The sequence below is a fragment of the Nansenia antarctica genome, assembly GCF_963989245.1.
Source record: "Nansenia antarctica genome assembly, chromosome: 7".
Taxonomy (NCBI): Eukaryota; Metazoa; Chordata; class Actinopteri; order Argentiniformes; family Microstomatidae; genus Nansenia; species Nansenia antarctica.
Genome location: NC_137677.1, coordinates 32619994 through 32639993, shown reverse-complemented (window position 1 = coordinate 32639993; position 20000 = coordinate 32619994). Strand labels below are relative to the sequence as shown.

The following is a 20000-nucleotide window of genomic DNA, read 5'->3' as shown; positions in this document are numbered from 1 at the left end:
TTGCCTCGAGAGCTGGGAGACCAGTCATTCAGAGGGAGACCAGTCATTCAGAGGGAGACCAGTCATTCAGAGGGAGACCAGTCATTCAGAGGGAGACCAGTCATTCAGAGGGAGACAAGTCATTCAGAGGGAGACCAGTCATTCAGAGGGAGACCAGTCATTCAGAGGGAGACCAGTCATTCAGAGGGAGACCAGTCATTCAGAGGGAGACCAGTCATTCAGAGGGAGACCAGTCATTCAGAGGGAGACCAGTCATTCAGAGGGAGACCAGTCATTCAGAGGGAGACCAGTCATTCAGAGGGAGACCAGTCATTCAGAGGGAGACCAGTCATTCAGAGGGAGACCAGTCATTCAGAGGGAGACCAGTCATTCAGAGAGAGACCAGTCATTCAGAGGGAGACCAGTCATTCAGAGGGAGACCAGTCATTCAGAGGGAGACCAGTCATTCAGAGGGAGACCAGTCATTCAGAGAGAGACCAGTCATTCAGAGGGAGACCAGTCATTCAGAGGGAGACCAGTCATTCAGAGGGAGACCAGTCATTCAGAGGGAGACCAGTCATTCAGAGAGACCAGTCAGAAGGATACAGTCCTTTCCTGGGAAGAGGATTTTGTGGGCGATCATCTCTGCCATGATGCAGCCGACTGACCACAGGTCCACTGGAGAGCAGCAACACCACCATCATCATCATCATCATCATCATCAGCATCAGCATTTTTCCTCTGTCTGTTCTACTCTATTATCTGAGTCTTACCTGACTACTGGCTCTCCTAATAATATCTCGCCCTGACGCAGATCCTTTTCTTTTAGAAAAAAAGGGCTCAACATTGGGACCACTTCTATTCTCTATATATGTTAATAATTTACCATCAATTTTCAATAACTGCTGTGCTCAACTTTATGCTGATGACACTGTCATATACCGTATTTTCCGGACTATAAGTCGCACCCGAGTATAAGTCGCAGCAGGCCAAAAATGGGTCATGAAGAGGAAAAAACCACATATAAGTCGCACTGGACTATAAGTCGCATGGTTCAAGGGAACGGGCTTGGCGGAATCAGCGGGGAAAGAAGACCCTGTTGAGCTTGACTCTAGTCTGGCACTGTGAAGAGACATGAGAGGATTTGTAAGCCCAGGAAGGACATAATTCACGTTAAAACTTCTTCTGAAAGGTTAGAAATACTTAAATTATCGAGTGTAAAGCCAGGGCTAGCTAGCGCGTTGCTAACGAAGGTTAGCAAAATGGCGTCGCGGGAGCAAGCAAACAGGATGGAACAGCCTCTGAAAGGTAATAAATGACTTTAATATCGTGTATAACGTTCATAATAGCGTGTATAACGTTCATAATATAGTGCTTAATGTCCACATTGTCGAGTGTAACGACTATTTATCGTGTATAAGGCCATGACAAAGATAGCTTGGTGAAAAACGGAAGTAGTTAGGATGAAGGGCGGCCTACAAACAATGCAACATTGAACAGCCTCTGAAAGGTAATAAATGACTTTAATATCGTGTATAACGTTCAATATCGTGTATAACGTTCATAATATCGTGTATAAGGTCCATAATATCATGTTTAATGTCCACATTGTCGTGTGTAATGTCCACATTGTCGAGTATAATGGCTATTCTATCGCGTATGTGGCGCTAGCGGAAGTAGCAAAATAGCCTCGCGGGGGTAACTTAGCAACATAGAACAGTCTCTGGAAGGAATAAATGACTTTAATATCGTTTATAACGTCCATAACATTGTGTATAAGGTCCATAACATCATGTTTAATGTCCACATTGTCGTGTTTAATGTCCACATTGTCAAGTATAATGGCTATTCTATCGTGTATGAGGCGCTAGCGGAAGTTACTCCTTGGTTCATGTCAGTCAGAGATTACCGTATGTCAGTTCATGTCAGTCAGAGAATATGAATTATTGATATATAAGTCGCACCTGACTATAAGTCGCAGGACCAGCCAAAGTATGAAAAAAACCGCGACTTATAGTCCGGAAAATACGGTACACATCTAAACCGGACATACTACAAATTCAAGCTTCTCTTCATTCTGATTTCAACATCTTACAAGATTGGCTCTTACATAACAAATTACTGCTCAATAAATAAAAATCCTATACTATGATCTTTGGTACTAGACCGAAACTCAAATCTACACCCGGAGAGGGGGCTGTAGTAGAGGGGGGGGGCCTCACCGTTCTCCTTGTACTTCATTCCCAGGATAACCTCGGGGGCTCTGTAGTAGCGCGTCACCACGTAGGGGGTCATCATGAAGTTGGTGCAGGCGGTCCGGGCCAGGCCGAAGTCCAGGATCTTCAGGGTGCAGTCTGACTTCACCACAATGTTACTGGGCTTCAGGTCCTACAACCAACAAACAACCACCATGTTACTGGGCTTCAGATCCTACAGGACCAGGGACCAAAGAATTTAGAATTAATTTGCCATTTAGCAGACAGACGCTTTTAATCCAAAGAGATTTACAATTACAGATTACAGGGATATTCCCCCTGGAGTAACTGAGGGCTGAGTGCCTTACTCAAGGACACACTAGAGGTGGTGTTCCCAGGTCTTACTCAAGGACACACTAGTGGTGGTGTACCCAGGTCTTACTCAAGGACACACTAGTGGTGGTGTTCCCAGGTCTTACTCAAGGACACACTAGTGGTGGTGTTCCCAGGTCTTACTCAAGGACACACTAGTGGTGGTGTTCCCAGGTCTTACTCAAGGACACACTAGTGTGTGTGTGTGTGTGTGTGTGTGTGTCAGGGTTTCCGTTAGAAAAATTTGCCGTCGGACATCGTGTCCGGGAAGAATTCGATTTACCGGACAAACGTGATATATTCCGGTCATCATATTAAAATATAATAAAAATTTTTTTTTCCAAAATCATATTTTTTTTTCTTCAAATCTAATATAGCTGTTTGTCGCGGTGATTACTGTTGTGTAGCGGCCTATATATGCCATTTAATGTCTATTTCTCATCCGATACGATTAGATGCGAGCTATATAATAATATAACATGATTTGACGCATGCGCGCTATGCCATGCGTCAAATCCAGCGCTGAACGGGTCCAGCGCTGAACGGGCGCCTCACTGGGAACTGAACAGACAGCATCGATCAATGAACGGACTCCACATTACGTTAACTGAAGTTTGTTAAATTGTTTGGGATTAATGTGAGTTTTCTATTTTCTCTTTCCAGTTTTACCCTTTTTTTTATTTTTATCAATAAAACAACGTCATTTCTATAACCAGGAGGGTGTTCCATCGACGTCGCTGGAGGAAAGTCTGGGCTTGTTTTGACAAGTCTCGCGAGATCTATCAAGATATGCCTGGATCTTTTTAAGAGTCTCGCGGGACTTGGCGAAGTAGGCCTAGGTTTTCCTTTGGCGACGTTGATAGAACACCCCCCAGGTCTCGCTGGTTGGGAAGGCATTTCGTTTAGCTGACTGTCAAATCATACTTAGGGGATAGCCCTGTAAGCTCATACGGGTCTGTATGTCGTCCTGAAAACCGGCTGTTAGATCATATCGCTGAAGTTTGTCTCCATCTTAGTGTAAATGTTGTCCGTTTCGTTTGTTATCCTTGTTATTGTGCGATAAAGTTAAGGCTTTCCGCTTCGGGCCACCATTTTCAGCTGGGCACCGGACACACACACACTCATGCACGCGCGGCACTTCCCGAGAGAGAAGGACCCGCCCCCTTTGGTTAGCCTATAGGCTGGCTGGAGGGGGCGGGTCCTTCTCTCTCGGGAAGTGCCGCGCGTGCATGAGTGTGTGTGTGTCCGGTGCCCAGCTGAAAATGGTGGCCCAAAGCCAATTTGAATACAAAATGTGAACTTTAGCGAATTGTATTCAAATTGTGCTTAGAGGGAATTATTTTCACCGGACATTTTGTCCGACGAGTTTTCCATTTGTCGGACTTCGACAAATTTTACCGGACAATGTCCGGGAATTACCGGTTAACGGAAACCCTGGTGTGTGTGTGTGTACCCTGTGTATGATGCCAGCAGAGTGCAGGTGTGTGTGTGTGTGTGTGTGTGTACCCTGTGTATGATGCCAGCAGAGTGCAGGTGTGTGTGTGTGTGTGTGTGTGTGTGTGTGTGTGTGTGTGTGTGTGTACCCTGTGTATGATGCCAGCAGAGTGCAGGTGTCTGATGCCACAGAGGATCTGGTACAGCAGGTAGGACATCCTCTCGTGGTCCAGGTCCATATGGATCACCTGGCACAGGCTGGCGTCCATCAGCTCCATCACCAGGTACCTGGGGGGGGGGGGGGGAGAGAGAGAGAGGGAGGGAGGGAGGGAGGGAGGGGAGTAGAGAGAGAGAGGGTTAGATTTCTGTCCGAGTGAGAACACACAAATGCAGGACACACACACACACACTTTTTATTTGTATAGTCTTGACTTGAACATTGTAGTGGTGATAGGATTAGCAGTATCTAGTCGATCTTGTCGATCTTGTCGATCTCGTCAATACTCCCAGGGCCGCGACGTGGACGCTCCTTTCATGGCCCCATGTGCCTTCCACCTGAGAAAGTGTGAAGCCAAGCGCCAACTGAAGGTCAGCTGGTCAGGAACCTCCCTTGAACACTGTGAGCACCCAGTCTACCTAGGGGTAACCCTGGACAGATGCCTCTCTTTTAAGACCCACACTGAGTAGACCAAGTGTAAAGTGAGTGCGAGGAACAACATCATCCGCAAGCTCACTGGCACAACCTGGGGTGCTAACCCACAGACTCTGAAGTCAACCGCACTAGCTCTCTGCTACTCAGTTGCCGAGTATGCCTGCCCAGTATGGGAGCGAGCTGCCCATGCCAAGAAGCTGGATCCCGCCCTCAATGCTAGCTGCCGCCTTATCACAGGCTGTCTGAAATAAACACCAACAGACCGTCTGTACATCCTGGCAGGCACCACCAGAGATACGACGAAATGCAGCAAGCAAAAAAGAGCGGCAACAACAGTCTACTGACCAAAGACATCCTCTCTTTGGCCATGTGCCAAAAGCCTCAAATCAAGGAAAAGTTTCCTGAAGAGCGTCCCGCCCCTCGGAACAAGCAGTGAAAGAGTCACTCTGTGGGAAGAAAGGCTGGACAAACTCCCACCAGCAACAACAATGGAGCTAAAGGCGAGCGAGGCACTGCCCCCTGGAGCAGACACCAACTACGCAGTGTGGAAATGCCTAAACAGGACAAGATCTGGTGTTGGACGTACAAAAGCCACTCTCGCCAAATGGGGATACCTAAATGACGGGGACGTTGTGTGTGACTGTGGCACTGAACCACAGACCATGCAGCACCTCCTGATATGCCCCCTGCTGGAGCAGCCCTGCACAGCATCGGACTTGGCAGAGTTCAATGAGAAGGGACAGCAATGTGTTCAGCTGTGGTTGAACCACATCTAGCCAAGCCTTGTAACTGACTCTCTTGTGGACACGAAAAGAAAGAAAAAACATATTTGCTGAGGTTGCATCCCTAATGTAAACTGGCAGTGCATTCCACAATCTGGGTGCATAAAATGAGAATGCAGCCTCACCAAATCTCTTCTTTTGTACATAGAGGTAGTGTTACCATAGTGGTACACAGAGAAAACCAGCGTCAGAAGACCTGAGAGCTCTATTGGGCTGATATGCTAGCAGAAGGTCTTTCAGATATTCTGGTGCTGTGCCAGTGAGAGCTTTATAAACAAAAGTTGATGAAGTTAAACACATTTTTATTTACTACATAATTCCATGTGGAGGGGAAGGAAGAGGGAGGAGGAGGAGGAGGGAGGAGGAAGGAGGAGGAGAAGAGGGAGGAGGAGAAGACACTCACAGGTCCTGGAACTCCTCCAGAGACTTCTGAGGTGTGAACACGTTGACCAGCCGGATGATCTGAGGAGAGAGAGAGAGGGAGAGAGAGAGAGGGGGAGGGAGTGAGAGAGAGAGGGGGAGGGTGTGAGAGAGACAGACAGAGAGAGAGAAAGACAGAGAGAGAGAGAGAGAGAGAGAGAGAGAGAGAGAAAGAGGGAGAGAGGGAGACAGAGAGAGAGTGACAGAGAGAGAGAGAAAGAGGGAGAGAGAGTGACAGAGAGAGCGAGAGGGAGACGGAGAGAGAGAGTGACAGAGAGATAGAGAGAGAGAGGGAGAGAGAGAGAGAGAGAGAGAGAGGGGGGGAGGGAGTGAGAGAGAGACAGAGAGAGAAAGACAGGGAGAGAGAGTGTGAGAGAGAAAGACAGAGAGAGAGAGAGAGAGAGTGAGAGAGAAAGAGGGAGAGAGGGAGACGGAGAGAGAGTGACAGAGAGAGAGAGAGAGCAAGAGAGAAAGAGGGAGAGAGAGTGACAGAGAGAGCGAGAGGGAGACGGAGAGAGAGAGTGAGAGAGAGAGGGAGAGAGGGAGAGAGAGAGAGGGAGACGGAGAGAGAGAGACAGGGAGAGAGAGAGACGGAGAGGGAGAGAGGGAGACACAGAGAGAGAGAGAGAGAGAGAGAGAGAGAGAGAGAGAGACAGACAGAGCACCATGTTACACATCACTGTTATAGTCAGAGGATCCAACATGACACCATTACCAACAGGACAGTGTCGGTTGGTCCGGTGGTTGAACTGAGGTGGTGTTACAGTGTGTGTGTGTGTGTGTGTGTGTGTGTGTGTGTGTGTGTGTGGCGTACGTTTTTGTGGTTGACGCATTTCAGCAGCACCAGCTCCCGGTAGGCCCGCTTGGCGTGGGTCTGGTTCTGGAACGGACGGCACAACTTCTTCACCGCCACGGGGATGCCCAGCACCGTGTCTAGAGCTGAGCTGGACACACAGACAGACATGTGTCTAGAGCTGAGCTGGACAGACAGACAGACAGACAGACACACATGTCTAGAGCTGAGCTGGACAGACAGACAGACATGTGTCTAGAGCTGAGCTGGACAGACAGACACACATGTCTAGAGCTGAGCTGGACAGACAGACAGACATGTGTCTAGAGCTGAGCTGGACAGACAGACAGACATGTGTCTAGAGCTGAGCTGGACAGACAGACAGACAGACACACAGACACACAGACAGACACACAGACAGACAGACAGACAGACAGCACCGTGTCTAGAGCTGAGACAGACAGACATGTGTCTAGAGCTGAGCTGGACAGACAGATAGACAGACAGACAGCACTGTGTCAAGAGCTGAGCTGAGCTGGACAGACAGACAGACAGACAGACATGTGTCTAGAGCTGAGCTGGACAGACAGACGGACAGACAGACATCACGTGTCTAGAGCTGAGCTGGACAGACAGACAGACAGACAGGTGTCTAGAGCTGAGCTGGACAGACAGACAGGTTGCCTTGAAATCATTTTCCATACCACCTCTTGATTTTCCAGGGACCATGTTTTGTGATGATAGCCCGTTAAAACTTTCCGCCCCCGCCCGTCCACCACACCCCCACCCCCACCCCCAGAGGACACCTGACTACTTACTTGATGTGCCGTCTAGATGTGCAGTCTAGTCTAGATGTGCGATCAGCTCTTAAATGCTTAGAGATAGTTAGCTGTCTAACCAGTGTTTTGATAGCTCAGTGTAGCTGTAGATGTATTAAACTAGAACTAATTTCCAGCCTAGAACACCACTGGGCTGAAAAACTTGGTTCCCTAAAACGTATAGGTGATGGTGGTGATTTCCCATTCATCAGAGCAGTCATACGTCATCTCCCTGTCATCAGAACGACCACGCCCCCTTTTGGATGGTAGAATTGTTAGGAGTTTGACTGGCGGTCAATGTAAATTTATGGTCTTTGCTACTTTTATACAATAAAATAAGAAAACAGTATTGCTTTTAAGCTATTAGGAGCCCGATGGCCAGTCAGGCAAACAATTATATAGTGTTGTTGCCGGTCAAAGATCGAAGTCGTTATTTTAAAAATCCTGAAATAGAGGTTGATGTGTGGATGAAGGACCCAACCCAATGGCCTGAGGTGTCATATAACCCTAATCCTGACATATACAACTACCTTATTAACCCTAACCCATATCCTGACATATACAACTACCTTATTAACCCTAACCCACATCCTGACATATACAACTACCTTATTAACCCTAACCCACATCCTGACATATACAACTACCTTATTAACCCTAACCCATATCCTGACATATACAACTACCTTATTAACCCTAACCCATATCCTGACATATACAACTACCTTATTAACCCTAACCCATATCCTGACATATACAACTACCTTACTGAATCTCCAGGTAATGTATTTCTGACATCCATCACTTGCTGTCGTTAAGATACTTTATTTTTCTGTTTTGGAAGTCTGTCCAATCTGACACTTCTCCCCCACCGGCCCTAGTTTTAGAGCTTGCTGTTCATTATTTTGATAATAAATTGTAGCTAGCTAGCTATAACATCTTCATATACATATATATAATATATATCAATATATATCAATATATATATATATAAATATATACATATACTATATACCATACAGGCTAAATACTGATTAACAGTTCACCACTTTGGCAAATGCATCATCTATGCCCATTGAACAGATTTATTCATTATTTACATTTACATTTTTGGCATTTAGCAGACACCTTATTCCAAAGCCACTTTACTTACAATCAATACATTTGAATACTAAGCATGTGAATCATCAGTCCACCATTCGTGGCAGGAAGAGTAATCTAGCTCGGGCCCGGGGCCACTGATAGAAGGAGAAACCTTCTTCTACCACCTTCTTCTAAACATTATTTTTTTTTATTTTTATTTTTTTTAAATACTGGAGGAACAGAGGAACAGTACAAGGGGGCGATAGAAGTTCTTAGGGACACAGTAGAGGGGAAAGCGGACGTCTTTAGGAGACGTAGTGCTGAGGGCAGAAGATGTCTCAGGAGGAGCAGTTAAGGTGTAACCTGAAGAGGTGGGTCTTCAGTCTACGACGGAAGATGGGTAGTGACTCTGCCGTTCTGACAGCCGTGGGGAGCTCATTCCACCAGCGGGGAGCCAGAGTTGTGAAGAGACGTGATCGGGCAGCACGACTGCTGTGCAGAGGTGGTGGGGCCAGTCGGCCAGCCGAGGTGGAGGAGCGGAGTGAGCGGGCTGGAGTTTGGGGGGTTACCATTTCCTTCAGGTAGGCAGGGGCTGTCCCTTTAGCTGCCTGATATGCAAGCACCAGGGTCTTGAATCTGATGCGAGCTGCTATCGGGAGCCAGTGCAGGGTGCGAAGGAGAGGGGTGACATGAGAGTATTTGGGGAGGTTGAATATCAGACGTGCAGCAGCGTTCTGGATGAGCTGCAGAGGTCTAATGGTGGAGGCGGGGAGACCAGCCAGGAGTATGTTGCAGTAATCCAGGCAGGAGATGACCAGTGCCTGGGTCAAGAGTTGCGCTGCCTCTCTGGTAAGGAATGGTCGTATTCTTCTGATGTTATAGAGGAAGAATCTGTAGTCCAGGCTTAACTAGAAATCTTACTTACTTAGAATGTAGAGAGGTGAGTCCACTGCTAAGTTCCCAAATGTATGAGCCCAATGGCTCCTGGCCTATTCAATATATAGAGGAGATAGAAGGCTCCTCCTACTTGCAAATTAGCACCTACTTGGGTCCAGAAACTAATGGTTTCACTAGAATTACACTGAAGCCTTTGTCTTTTAAAACAGACAGTTACCACTATCACTAATAAACACAGGTATCCACTATCAGTAGTCCAGGCTTAACTAGAAATCTTACTTACTCAGAATGTAGAGAGGTGAGTCCACTGCTAAGTTCCCAAATGTAACGATATCCTTTCTTATCTTAAGAAAACTAATGTAACACTCTCATCTAGGAATTTACACGGCAAGTCAAATGAAGAACTACAAATCGCTGATGACAGGGAGATGACGTATGACTGCTCTGATGAATCAACCCCTATTTCATAAAAATAAATTCTATATAACGACGTCGATCATTGATTGGCAACAACACTATATAATTGTTTGCCTGACTGGCCATCGGATTTGGGCTCCTAATAGCTAAAAAGCAATACTGTTTTCTTATTTTATCGTATTAAAGTAGCAAAGCCCACACATTTGCATTGACTGCCAGTCAAACTTCTACCACTTCCTAAGTAAATCCGACATTCCTACGGTGAGATATGACCGTTTTAAGTCACGCCCCCCATTCAAGGATATCAGGAAGTATTACCGTTAGCAACACATTCCAAGCGCTAGCAAGCACATCGATGTTTGTTTGCAACAATGCACCATGTGCTTGCCAACCAACATTGACAGACATGTGTCTAAAGCTGAGCTGGACAGACAGACAGACAGACATGTGTCTAGAGCTGAGCTGGACAGACAGACAGACAGAAAGATATATGTGACACTTCTTTGTGGCCTGGGGTGGTCCAGTGGTCTAACACCATGGTCTACAGTGCACACATATGCGAATCCGGCCCATACTGTAATGACATGCCCTCTCTTCTCCTTACTTTCCTGTCTCTCTTCACTGTATCTGTCCAATAAAATGAAAAATATGAGTGGGACTGCCCAAAGAAGAAAAAGAAAAGAAAAGAAAAGACATGTCACGTTCTAATGCTTTGGTCCTCATGTCGGGATCTGATGTAACGATCAGACTTTTCTTTCGAAAAATGTGAATACATTTCAGCGTTGTTGAAAATAAATGACACATCGCTAGTCAACTAACACAGCTTGTTTTGCGAGCCTGCTAACAATGTAAAGTAGTGTTCTAGTTAACTAGGTAGCAGTGGGGATTACTCACCGGATCCATTGCCTTGCAGTATTTTGGCTTGACTAGTGAGATTGTGTTGTGATTCTCAACAACGTTGAAATGTAGTTTGTGTTTCAAAAGAAAAGTCTGAAGATTTTGATTGGTTGCCGATGAGGACCAAATGATCAGACTGTGTCACATATGCGTCGACGAGAGCAGACCTTAGGAGAAACCCTATAGCGTTTATAAGCCTCCTCATCTACTCTACACATTTCTGTTTTAGTTATGTGGGGGTTGTAGTTCTATGCATGTGGGGGTTGTAGTTCTCTGCATGTGGGGGTTGTAGTTCTATGCATGTGGGGGTTGTAGGTCTCTGCGTGTGGGGGTTGTAGTTCTGTGGATGTGGGGGTTGTAGTTCTATACATGTGGGTGTTGTAGTTCTCTGCGTGTGGAGGTTGTAGTTCTATAAATGTGGGGGTTGTAGTTATATACATGTGGGGGTTGTAGTTCTATGGATGTGGGGGTTGTAGTTCTCTGCGTGTGGAGGTTGTAGTTGTATAGATGTGGGGGTTGTAGTTCTATACATGGGAGTTGTAGTTCCTACCAGACGATGCCCTGGGCCCCGGAGCCGATGGCGCGGAGCTGCTGGAAGCGTTTGAGCACGGTGAAGGTGGAGTCTCCCACCTGCACGCTGTAGAACTGACCCTCCTCACCCATCCTCACCCAGGACACCTACACAGACTGGGAGAGACAGAGAGACAGAGACAGTCAGACAGAGAGACCTACACAGACTGGGAGAGACAGAGACAGTCAGACAGAGAGACCTACACAGACTGGGAGACAGAGAGACAGAGACAGTCAGACAGAGAGACCTACACAGACTGGGAGAGACAGAGAGACAGAGACAGTCAGACAGAGAGACAGAGACAGTCAGACAGAGAGACCTACACAGACTGGGAGACAGAGAGACAGAGACAGTCAGACAGAGAGACCTACACAGACTGGGAGAGACAGAGAGACAGAGACAGTCAGACAGAGAGACCTACACAGACTGGGAGACAGAGAGACAGAGACAGTCAGACAGAGAGACCTACACAGACTGGGAGAGACAGAGAGACAGAGACAGTCAGACAGAGAGACCTACACAGACTGGGAGAGACAGTTACTCATCCTCACCCAGGTGACCTACACAGACTGACCCAGGACACAGTCTGACCCAGGACACCTACACAGTCTGACCCAGGACACAGTCTGACCCAGGACATAGTCTGACCCAGGACACAGTCTGACCCAGGACACAGTCTGACCCAGGACACAGTCTGACCCAGGACACAGACTGACCCAGGACACCTACACAGTCTGACCCAGGACACAGTCTGACCCAGGACACAGTCTGACCCAGGACACAGTCTGACCCAGGACACCTACACAGTCTGACCCAGGATACAGACTGACCTAGGACACCTACACAGACTGACCCAGGACACAGTCTGACCCAGGACACAGTCTGACCCAGGACACCTACACAGTCTGACCCAGGACACAGTCTGACCCAGGACACAGTCTGACCCAGGACACAGTCTGACCCAGGACACCTACACAGTCTGACCCAGGACACAGTCTGACCCAGGACACCTACAACGATGATGATGAAAACCTTTATTGTCCCCAATGGGGAAATTTTGTTGTCAAACAGCTTAGTTAGGGCAGACAGAAAACATTCAATAAATAAATAGATAAAACAGTGCAGGCTCAATAAGTAAAAAGTTACAAGTTCCAAAGTTCCAGCTCCAGGTCTCCCCCACCCTGCAGGGCCTGGTTGTAGAGTCGGGGTGCAGCTGGAACAAAGGACTGTCCAAATATTTTTGTACTTTGACGGGGGAGAACAAATCTGTGGCTGAACTTGCTCCTCATCCCCGCCAGCTCGCAGTACATCGGGTGGGAGGGATTGGCCAGCATGGCCGCCAGTTTTTCCCCCATCCTCTGTTCTGCCACCACCTCTAGGCTGTCCAGCCCGGTCCCCACCACAGAGCTGGCCTTCTTCACCAGTTTGTTTAGCTTCGCAGCATCCCTGGCACAGATGTTTCCACCCCAGCAGGCCACGGCGAAGAACAGAACGCTGGCAACCACCGACTGATAAAACATTCGCAGCAGCTTGTTGCAGACGCCGAAAGACCTCAGCCTTCTCAGGAAAAACAGTCTGCTCTGCCCTTTCCTGAGAAGAGCCTCGGTGTTGTCAGTCCAGTCCAGTTTGTTATTAATTTGTACTCCCAGGTACCTGTAGGAGTCCACCCTCTCGACTTCCACCCCCTTGATGGTGATGGGGGCTGGGGTCCTTCTCTTCCTCCTAAAATGCACCACCAACTCCTTTGTTTTGCTGGTGTTAAGCAAAAGGTAGTTGGTGTCGCACCACTGCACAAAGCTCTCCACCAGGGCCCTGTACTCAGTCTGACCCAGGACACAGTCTGACCCAGGACACCTACACAGTCTGACTCAGGACACAGTCTGACCCAGGACACCTACACAGTCTGACCCAGGACACAGACTGACCCAGGACACAGACTGACCCAGGACACCTACACAGTCTGACCCAGGACACCTACACAGTCTGACCCAGGACACAGTCTGACCCAGGACACCTACACAGTCTGACCCAGGACACAGTCTGACCCAGGACACAGTCTGACCCAGGACACAGTCTGACCCAGGACACCTACACAGTCTGACCCAGGACACAGTCTGACCCAGGACACAGTCTGACCCAGGACACAGTCTGACCCAGGACACAGACTGACCCAGGACACCTACACAGTCTGACCCAGGACACAGTCTGACCCAGGACACAGTCTGACCCAGGACACAGACTGACCCAGGACACAGTCTGACCCAGGACACAGTCTGACCCAGGACACAGACTGACCCAGGACACAGACTGACCCAGGACACAGACTGACCCAGGACACCTACACAGTCTGACCCAGGACACCTACACAGTCTGACCCAGGACACCTACACAGTCTGGGAGAGACAGAGAGACAGATGGAGACAGTCAGACAGACAGAGAGTTGTTGGGGCTGTAGTTCTATACGTGTGGAGGTTGTAGTTCTATACGTGTGGGGGTTGTAGTTCTCGACACGTGGCCAGCCGGGGTTTCGAACCGCCGACCTTGCCATCATTAGACACCGGCTCTACCTCCTGCGCCACAGCCGCCCCATCCATCCACCCAGCACCATCTACCTGTGAACACACCCTGAGGCAGTTCTCCTTTAGGACTCACAGACAGAATCAATGTGTTTGGTCATCGCAGGTCTCATCAAGGCCGCTGATGATGTGTGTGTGTGTGTGTGTGTGGGCCTAACGCCTGGTTCTCTGTCTGTTCTATACCTTACTAATGGAGGAGGAGGAGGAGGAGGGGGAGGGGGAGGGGGAGGGGGAGGGGGAGGGGGAGGGGGACACGCAGTTACACTCCAGCCATGACTCCCTGGGGAGCCTCTGGCGCATGCACACATACACACAATATTTACAAAGGCACCCGCATGCACACACAAACAAACACACACACACACGCACGCACACACACACACGCACGAACACACACACGCACACGCACACACACACACAAACGCACGCACGCGCACACACACACTCACACACACACGCACACGCACACACACACACACACACAACTGACACACACACAGACACACACAGAGACACACACACAGACACACAACTGACACACAGACACACACACAGACACACAACTGACACACACAACTGACACAAACACAGACACACACACAGACACACACACAGACACACAACTGACACTGTTGCTGTTGGGTCAGCAGAGCAGAGACATGAGCAGCACTAGTCAGCTAAGGGTTAACTACTGCTGATGGACATCCCTCTGTGTGTGTGTGTGTGTGTGTGTGAGTGTGTATGTGTGAGTGTGTATATGTGTGTGTGTATACGTGTGTATACTGCACACAGAGATATGACCGTGAGTCTTTGTTAGTGTTGACGCTTCTGGCAGGAGGGAGGGGGAGGAATGTTATTCTGGGCATGGGGGAGGATGTATGTATGTACGTATGTGTGTGTGTGTGTGTGTGGGGGGGGGGGGGGGTCAGCAGTGTGTGTGTGCAATGGCAGTCAATCAAATCAACGTTTATTAGCCATATCCAAAGCATACAGTTGTAAACACGACAATTAAACTGCTTATTACTGGCTACCTCTCTACAGTGGACCAGCAGACCCACAGGGAGACACACTGACCCTTAACAGTCTCAACATACTATCAGCAGAGACACAGGCTAGCCTTGGATTATTACATATAGATACATCAGTGTTTCCTCTATGTCATGGTTTCTTAGGTTTTCATTTTAGAGACATCTAGTGGACATTTTATGACATTACATTTGTTACTGCCTTTATTCAGTTTCGGTTTTGATTAGTCACATGACGAACATTAGTCACATGACGTGAGCACACTGGTCAGACGTGATAGCTCGTAGCAGCAGCTAGTTGAGAGGAAAAGCTCCGGAGAATCTCTTTGTTTACATTCTTGCCCTGGAAAAGGCTTTGTTTTTTTACAAAATAACCAAACGACCACTCATGTTTCTGAGGATTGAGTAAAAAACTAAACTTTACTCCAGCGTCTGAGGATTCATTTGTGTGTCAGTGTGTGTTCGCTATCTGTGGAAGTTGCGCCCTGGTTACGCGCAGTGGGAACAGAAAAGTAAAAAAGCAACCACTCAGCGGGCGGAACGACTCAAGGAGAGAGATCTTCAGCGCAAGCACTGCTCCCCATCATCCTTGCTCACGCCAAGCACACAGCAATATTCATGATGGAAGAGTTGAGCAATGCTGAGACAAGGTCAGTGGCCTCTAGCACATCTAGGTCTTTTAAATCAACAGCCAGTAGGGCAGCTGTCAATGCACGTGTCAAAGTGGAAGTAGCACGCACACGTGCTGGCTATGCAAAAATGGAATCAGAGATTATGATCGAAAAAGCCCAAATGGAAGCAAAATTAAAGAACTTGCTGCATGAGAAAGAAGTGGCAGAAGCCATCGCTGAAGCTAATGTTCTTGAAGCAGCAGCGGAGGAAGAAAACAACGGTATCGAAGCTGTCATTCATGCCACTGTTGACCGCACACGCCAGTACGTAGAACAACAGTCACAGCTACCACTATCTGCCGAAGATGTTAACGACTCTATAGCCAATCTGGAACCGATAGTCCATAGGCTGAGATCCTCCTCACCACCCAGACAGCGTCTGACTGTCTCATACGAGAGACAGCACTCCTCCACCGTGAAGCATGAGCACAGCTCTCCATCACTGCGACCTAGTAGGCCAAAGACATCAGAGCAGCTCACACCCAGCAGGCCCAAGGGTTCACCATACAAACCAACAGGAAGCGGTGACACAACCGACATCAGTGATGTGGCTCGGTACCTAGCACGCAGAGACCTCGTAACCTCCGGTCTCACCAAGTTCGATGATCACCCAGAAAATTACTGGGCATGGAAGTCGTCCTTCAAGAACGCCATTGACGGACTACTACTCAGTGCTAATGAAGAGATGGACCTCATGATTAAGTGGTTAGGGAGTGAATCTGCAAAGCACGTGAAACGAATAAGAGCAGTACATGTAAGTCATTCATCTCAAGGTCTATGCAAAGCTTGGGAACGCTTAGAAGAGTGCTTCGGGTCTCCAGAGGTAATTGAAAAGTCCCTCTTCGACAGGCTGGAGAACTTCCCAAAGATCAGCAATAAAGATCCTGTGAAGCTGAGAGAGCTAAGTGACCTTCTCCAAGAGTTGGAAGCAGCCATGTTCGAAGGTTACCTGCCTGGTTTGAGCTATTTGGACACTTCACGCGGCATTTTGCCCATCGTAGACAAGTTGCCCTACAACATCCAAGAGAAATGGATATCACAGGGTTCCAGATACAAAGCTGAGCGACAGGTAGTTTTTCCCCCATTCACATTCTTCTGCGAGTTCATCACCAAAGAGGCACGAGCTCGCAATGACCCAAGCTTCAGGCTATCGATGAGTAACACAGCCCAGATGAAGTCAGAGCAGCCATTCAAGAGACAAAGTAAGAGCATGGTCTCTGCACATAAGACAGATGTCTCTCACGAGAAAGACACACGAGACGGTTCAGGCCGAACAGCAGTGGACATGAAAAAACTATGCCCTCTCCATAAGAAGCCACACCCCCTAACACGCTGCAGAGGTTTCAGAAGCAAGCCCCTCGAGGAGCGCAAGGCCTTCCTCAAAGACAACGGTGTCTGCTTCAGATGTTGTTCCACAACTACTCATCTAGCCAAGAACTGCACCACAGCCATCAAGTGCATGGAATGTGAGAGTAACAGCCACACCACGGCTCTTCATCCAGGACCTCCGCCTCCAGCCCCATCTGAGGATGGCGGGGAGGGAGAAGGAGGATCAGACCAATCTGCAGTCACCTCAAATTGCACAGAAGTCTGTGGAGAGGGTCAAAGCGGCAGATCCTGCTCGAAGATTTGCCTGGTGAATATATTCCCAGAAGCACACCCAGAGAGAGCAACCAGAGCATATGTTGTGCTGGATGACCAAAGCAACAGGTCGCTTGCAAGGTCTGAATTCTTTGATATGTTCCACATCAAGGGGTCAGATTCAGCATTCACACTTCGTACATGTGCAGGTACAACTCAGATGACAGGAAGGAGAGCCACAGGCTTTGTGGTGGAATCTGTGGATGGAGCTACAACAGTGACACTACCTACACTAATAGAGTGTAACAACATTCCCACAGAAAGAGCTGAGATACCTACGCCAGAAGCAGCGTTGCATCATTCCCACCTCAAGCCCATAGCATATGGTATACCACCTTTGGATTCTAAAGCACAGATCCTTCTCTTGCTAGGCCGAGACATCCTTAGAGTTCATAAAGTGCGGGAGCAACGGAACGGTCCACATGACGCCCCCTACGCACAACGACTCGACCTGGGATGGGTCATCATAGGAGAAGTCTGCCTAGAGGCAGCCCACAAGCCTTCAGACATCCAAAGCTACCGCACCAATGTGCTTGAGAACCAACGCCCTTCATTCTTCAGCCCATGTCCGAACAGGATCCAGGTGAAGGAGCAATATGTTCCGAAGCCAGCACATCAGATTGCCCCAGCGCAAGGCACCCACAGTATCCGGGAATGCAACTTAGGGAGCACCATCTTCAACACGTCCGAGGATGACAACAAGATTGGACTCTCTATTGAAGACAGACTGTTCTTAAAGGTCATGGACAAAGAAATGTATATGGATGACTGCAACAGCTGGGTGGCACCATTGCCATTCAGAACACCACGTCAGCAACTCCCTCACAGCCGAGGCCAGGCCCTCACACGACTTACCTCTCTTCAAAACACACTGGAGAAAAGGCCCGAGATGAAGAGGCACTTCATCGCGTTCATGCAGAACATCTTCGACCGTGATCATGCTGAGCTGGCTCCTACATTGGAGAACGGACAAGAATGTTGGTACTTACCTATCTTCGGGGTTTATCACCCTCAGAAGCCAGGCCAGATTCGAGTCGTCTTCGATTCCAGTGCAAAATGGAAAGGCGTGTCACTGAACGATGTTCTCCTTTCTGGTCCGGACTTAAATAACAGCCTCTTAGGAGTACTGGTGCGATTCAGACGAGAACCGATCGCTGTCACTGTGGACATAGAACAAATGTTTCACAGCTTCGTTGTGAAAGAAGACCACAGGAACTTTCTCCGCTTTCTGTGGTACGAGGACAACGATCCTAGGAACGACATATGTGAGTACCGCATGAAGGTTCACGTATTCGGGAACAGTCCCTCTCCTGCGGTGGCAATCTATGGTCTCAGACGTGCTGCAGCTCATGGTGAAGAAGAATTTGGGTCTGACGCCAAACAGTTCATCGAAAGAGAGTTCTACGTTGACGACGGACTCCTGTCAAGGCCCACAGCACGTGAAGCCATCGACCTACTGAAGCGGACACAGGAGATGCTTGCTGCGTCGAACCTGCGACTTCACAAAGTCGCTTCCAACAGCCAGGAGGTTATGGAAGCATTCTCTGCTGAGGACCGAGCAAAGGGACTCAAAGACCTAAACTTGGATGTCGATCCCACTCCTATTCAACGGAGCCTTGGAGTGAGTTGGGATCTGAAGAAAGATGTCTTCACGTTTCAAGTAGCAGAATCCACAAAGCTTTTCACACGTAGGGGTGTTCTAGCTACTGTCAACGGCCTCTTCGATCCACTTGGATTCGTTGCGCCAGTTACGATACAGGGAAAGATCCTGTTACGAGAGCTCACAAACGAAGCCTCCGACTGGGACTCTCCTCTTCCTCCAGAAAGGGAAGATGAGTGGAACGCTTGGAGAAGCTCTCTTCAAGACCTCAGGCAGTTGGAGATCCCAAGAACCTATTCTGCTTCTACAATCTCAACAGCCATAAGAAAGGAGCTACACGTGTTCTCAGACGCTTCAGTGAAGGCTATTGCAGCAGTCGCCTATCTCCAAGTAATTGATGTTGAGCAAAAATGTCAAGTAGGATTTGTCCTTGGAAAAGCTAAGTTAACTCCACAGTCGGCTCACACTATCCCAAGATTGGAGTTGGGAGCTGCCGTGTTGGGTGTGGAAGTCGCTGAGCTAGTCACAAGCGAGCTAGATATAGCTCTGGATGCTGTCAAGTTCTATACAGATAGCCGAGTTGTCCTAGGATACATTAGCAACCAGACAAGAAGGTTCTATGTATATGTGAGCAACAGAGTGCAGCGTATACGGCGGTCTTCTGAACCAACCCAGTGGCACTACATCTCCACAAGCCATAACCCAGCTGACCTTGGCACACGTTCTGTGCCTGCAGCTATGCTAGGTGAGACAACCTGGCTTAGAGGACCAACGTTTCTGCTACAAGTAGAGGAACCATCATCACCTGAAGTCTTTGACCTCATCAACCCGGACTCAGACATAGAGGTGCGGGCACACATCACCAACCTGCCCAACAACAGAACACACCTTGGATCTCACAGATTCGAGCGTTTTTCCTCATGGAAGCGACTTGTGAGAGCAACAAGTTCACTCATCCACATCGTGGAATCCTGTAAGGCTACCAGCAAAGATCAGGATCAAACTTGCAGTTCATGGCATCACTGCAAGCAGCCTCGCACAGCTGAAGAACTGACAAAAGCTGAACTCATCATCATCAAATGCGTGCAAGGAGAGGCTTACAAGGACGAACTTGCGTGCATAGCAAGTGGAAAGGACATCTCAAGAAGTAGTCCTCTGAAGAAACTCAATCCCTATT

The 20000-nt window shown here is 48.4% G+C and overlaps 1 protein-coding gene across 1 annotated transcript in view; it reads right to left on the bottom strand.

Moving 5' to 3' along the window:
• mapk9 (mitogen-activated protein kinase 9) overlaps positions 1–20000 on the bottom strand; it is a 44457-nt gene that overhangs the window by 14608 nt on the left and 9849 nt on the right. Inside the window, exons 2-6 of the mRNA XM_080537324.1 lie at positions 11290–11426; positions 6649–6778; positions 5818–5876; positions 4130–4268; positions 2202–2367 (exon numbers count right to left, since the gene is read on the bottom strand). Of these exons, the coding sequence (XP_080393450.1) occupies positions 2202–2367; positions 4130–4268; positions 5818–5876; positions 6649–6778; positions 11290–11402 (607 nt within the window). The 5' untranslated portion in view covers positions 11403–11426. The remainder of the gene's footprint in view (positions 1–2201; positions 2368–4129; positions 4269–5817; positions 5877–6648; positions 6779–11289; positions 11427–20000) is intronic.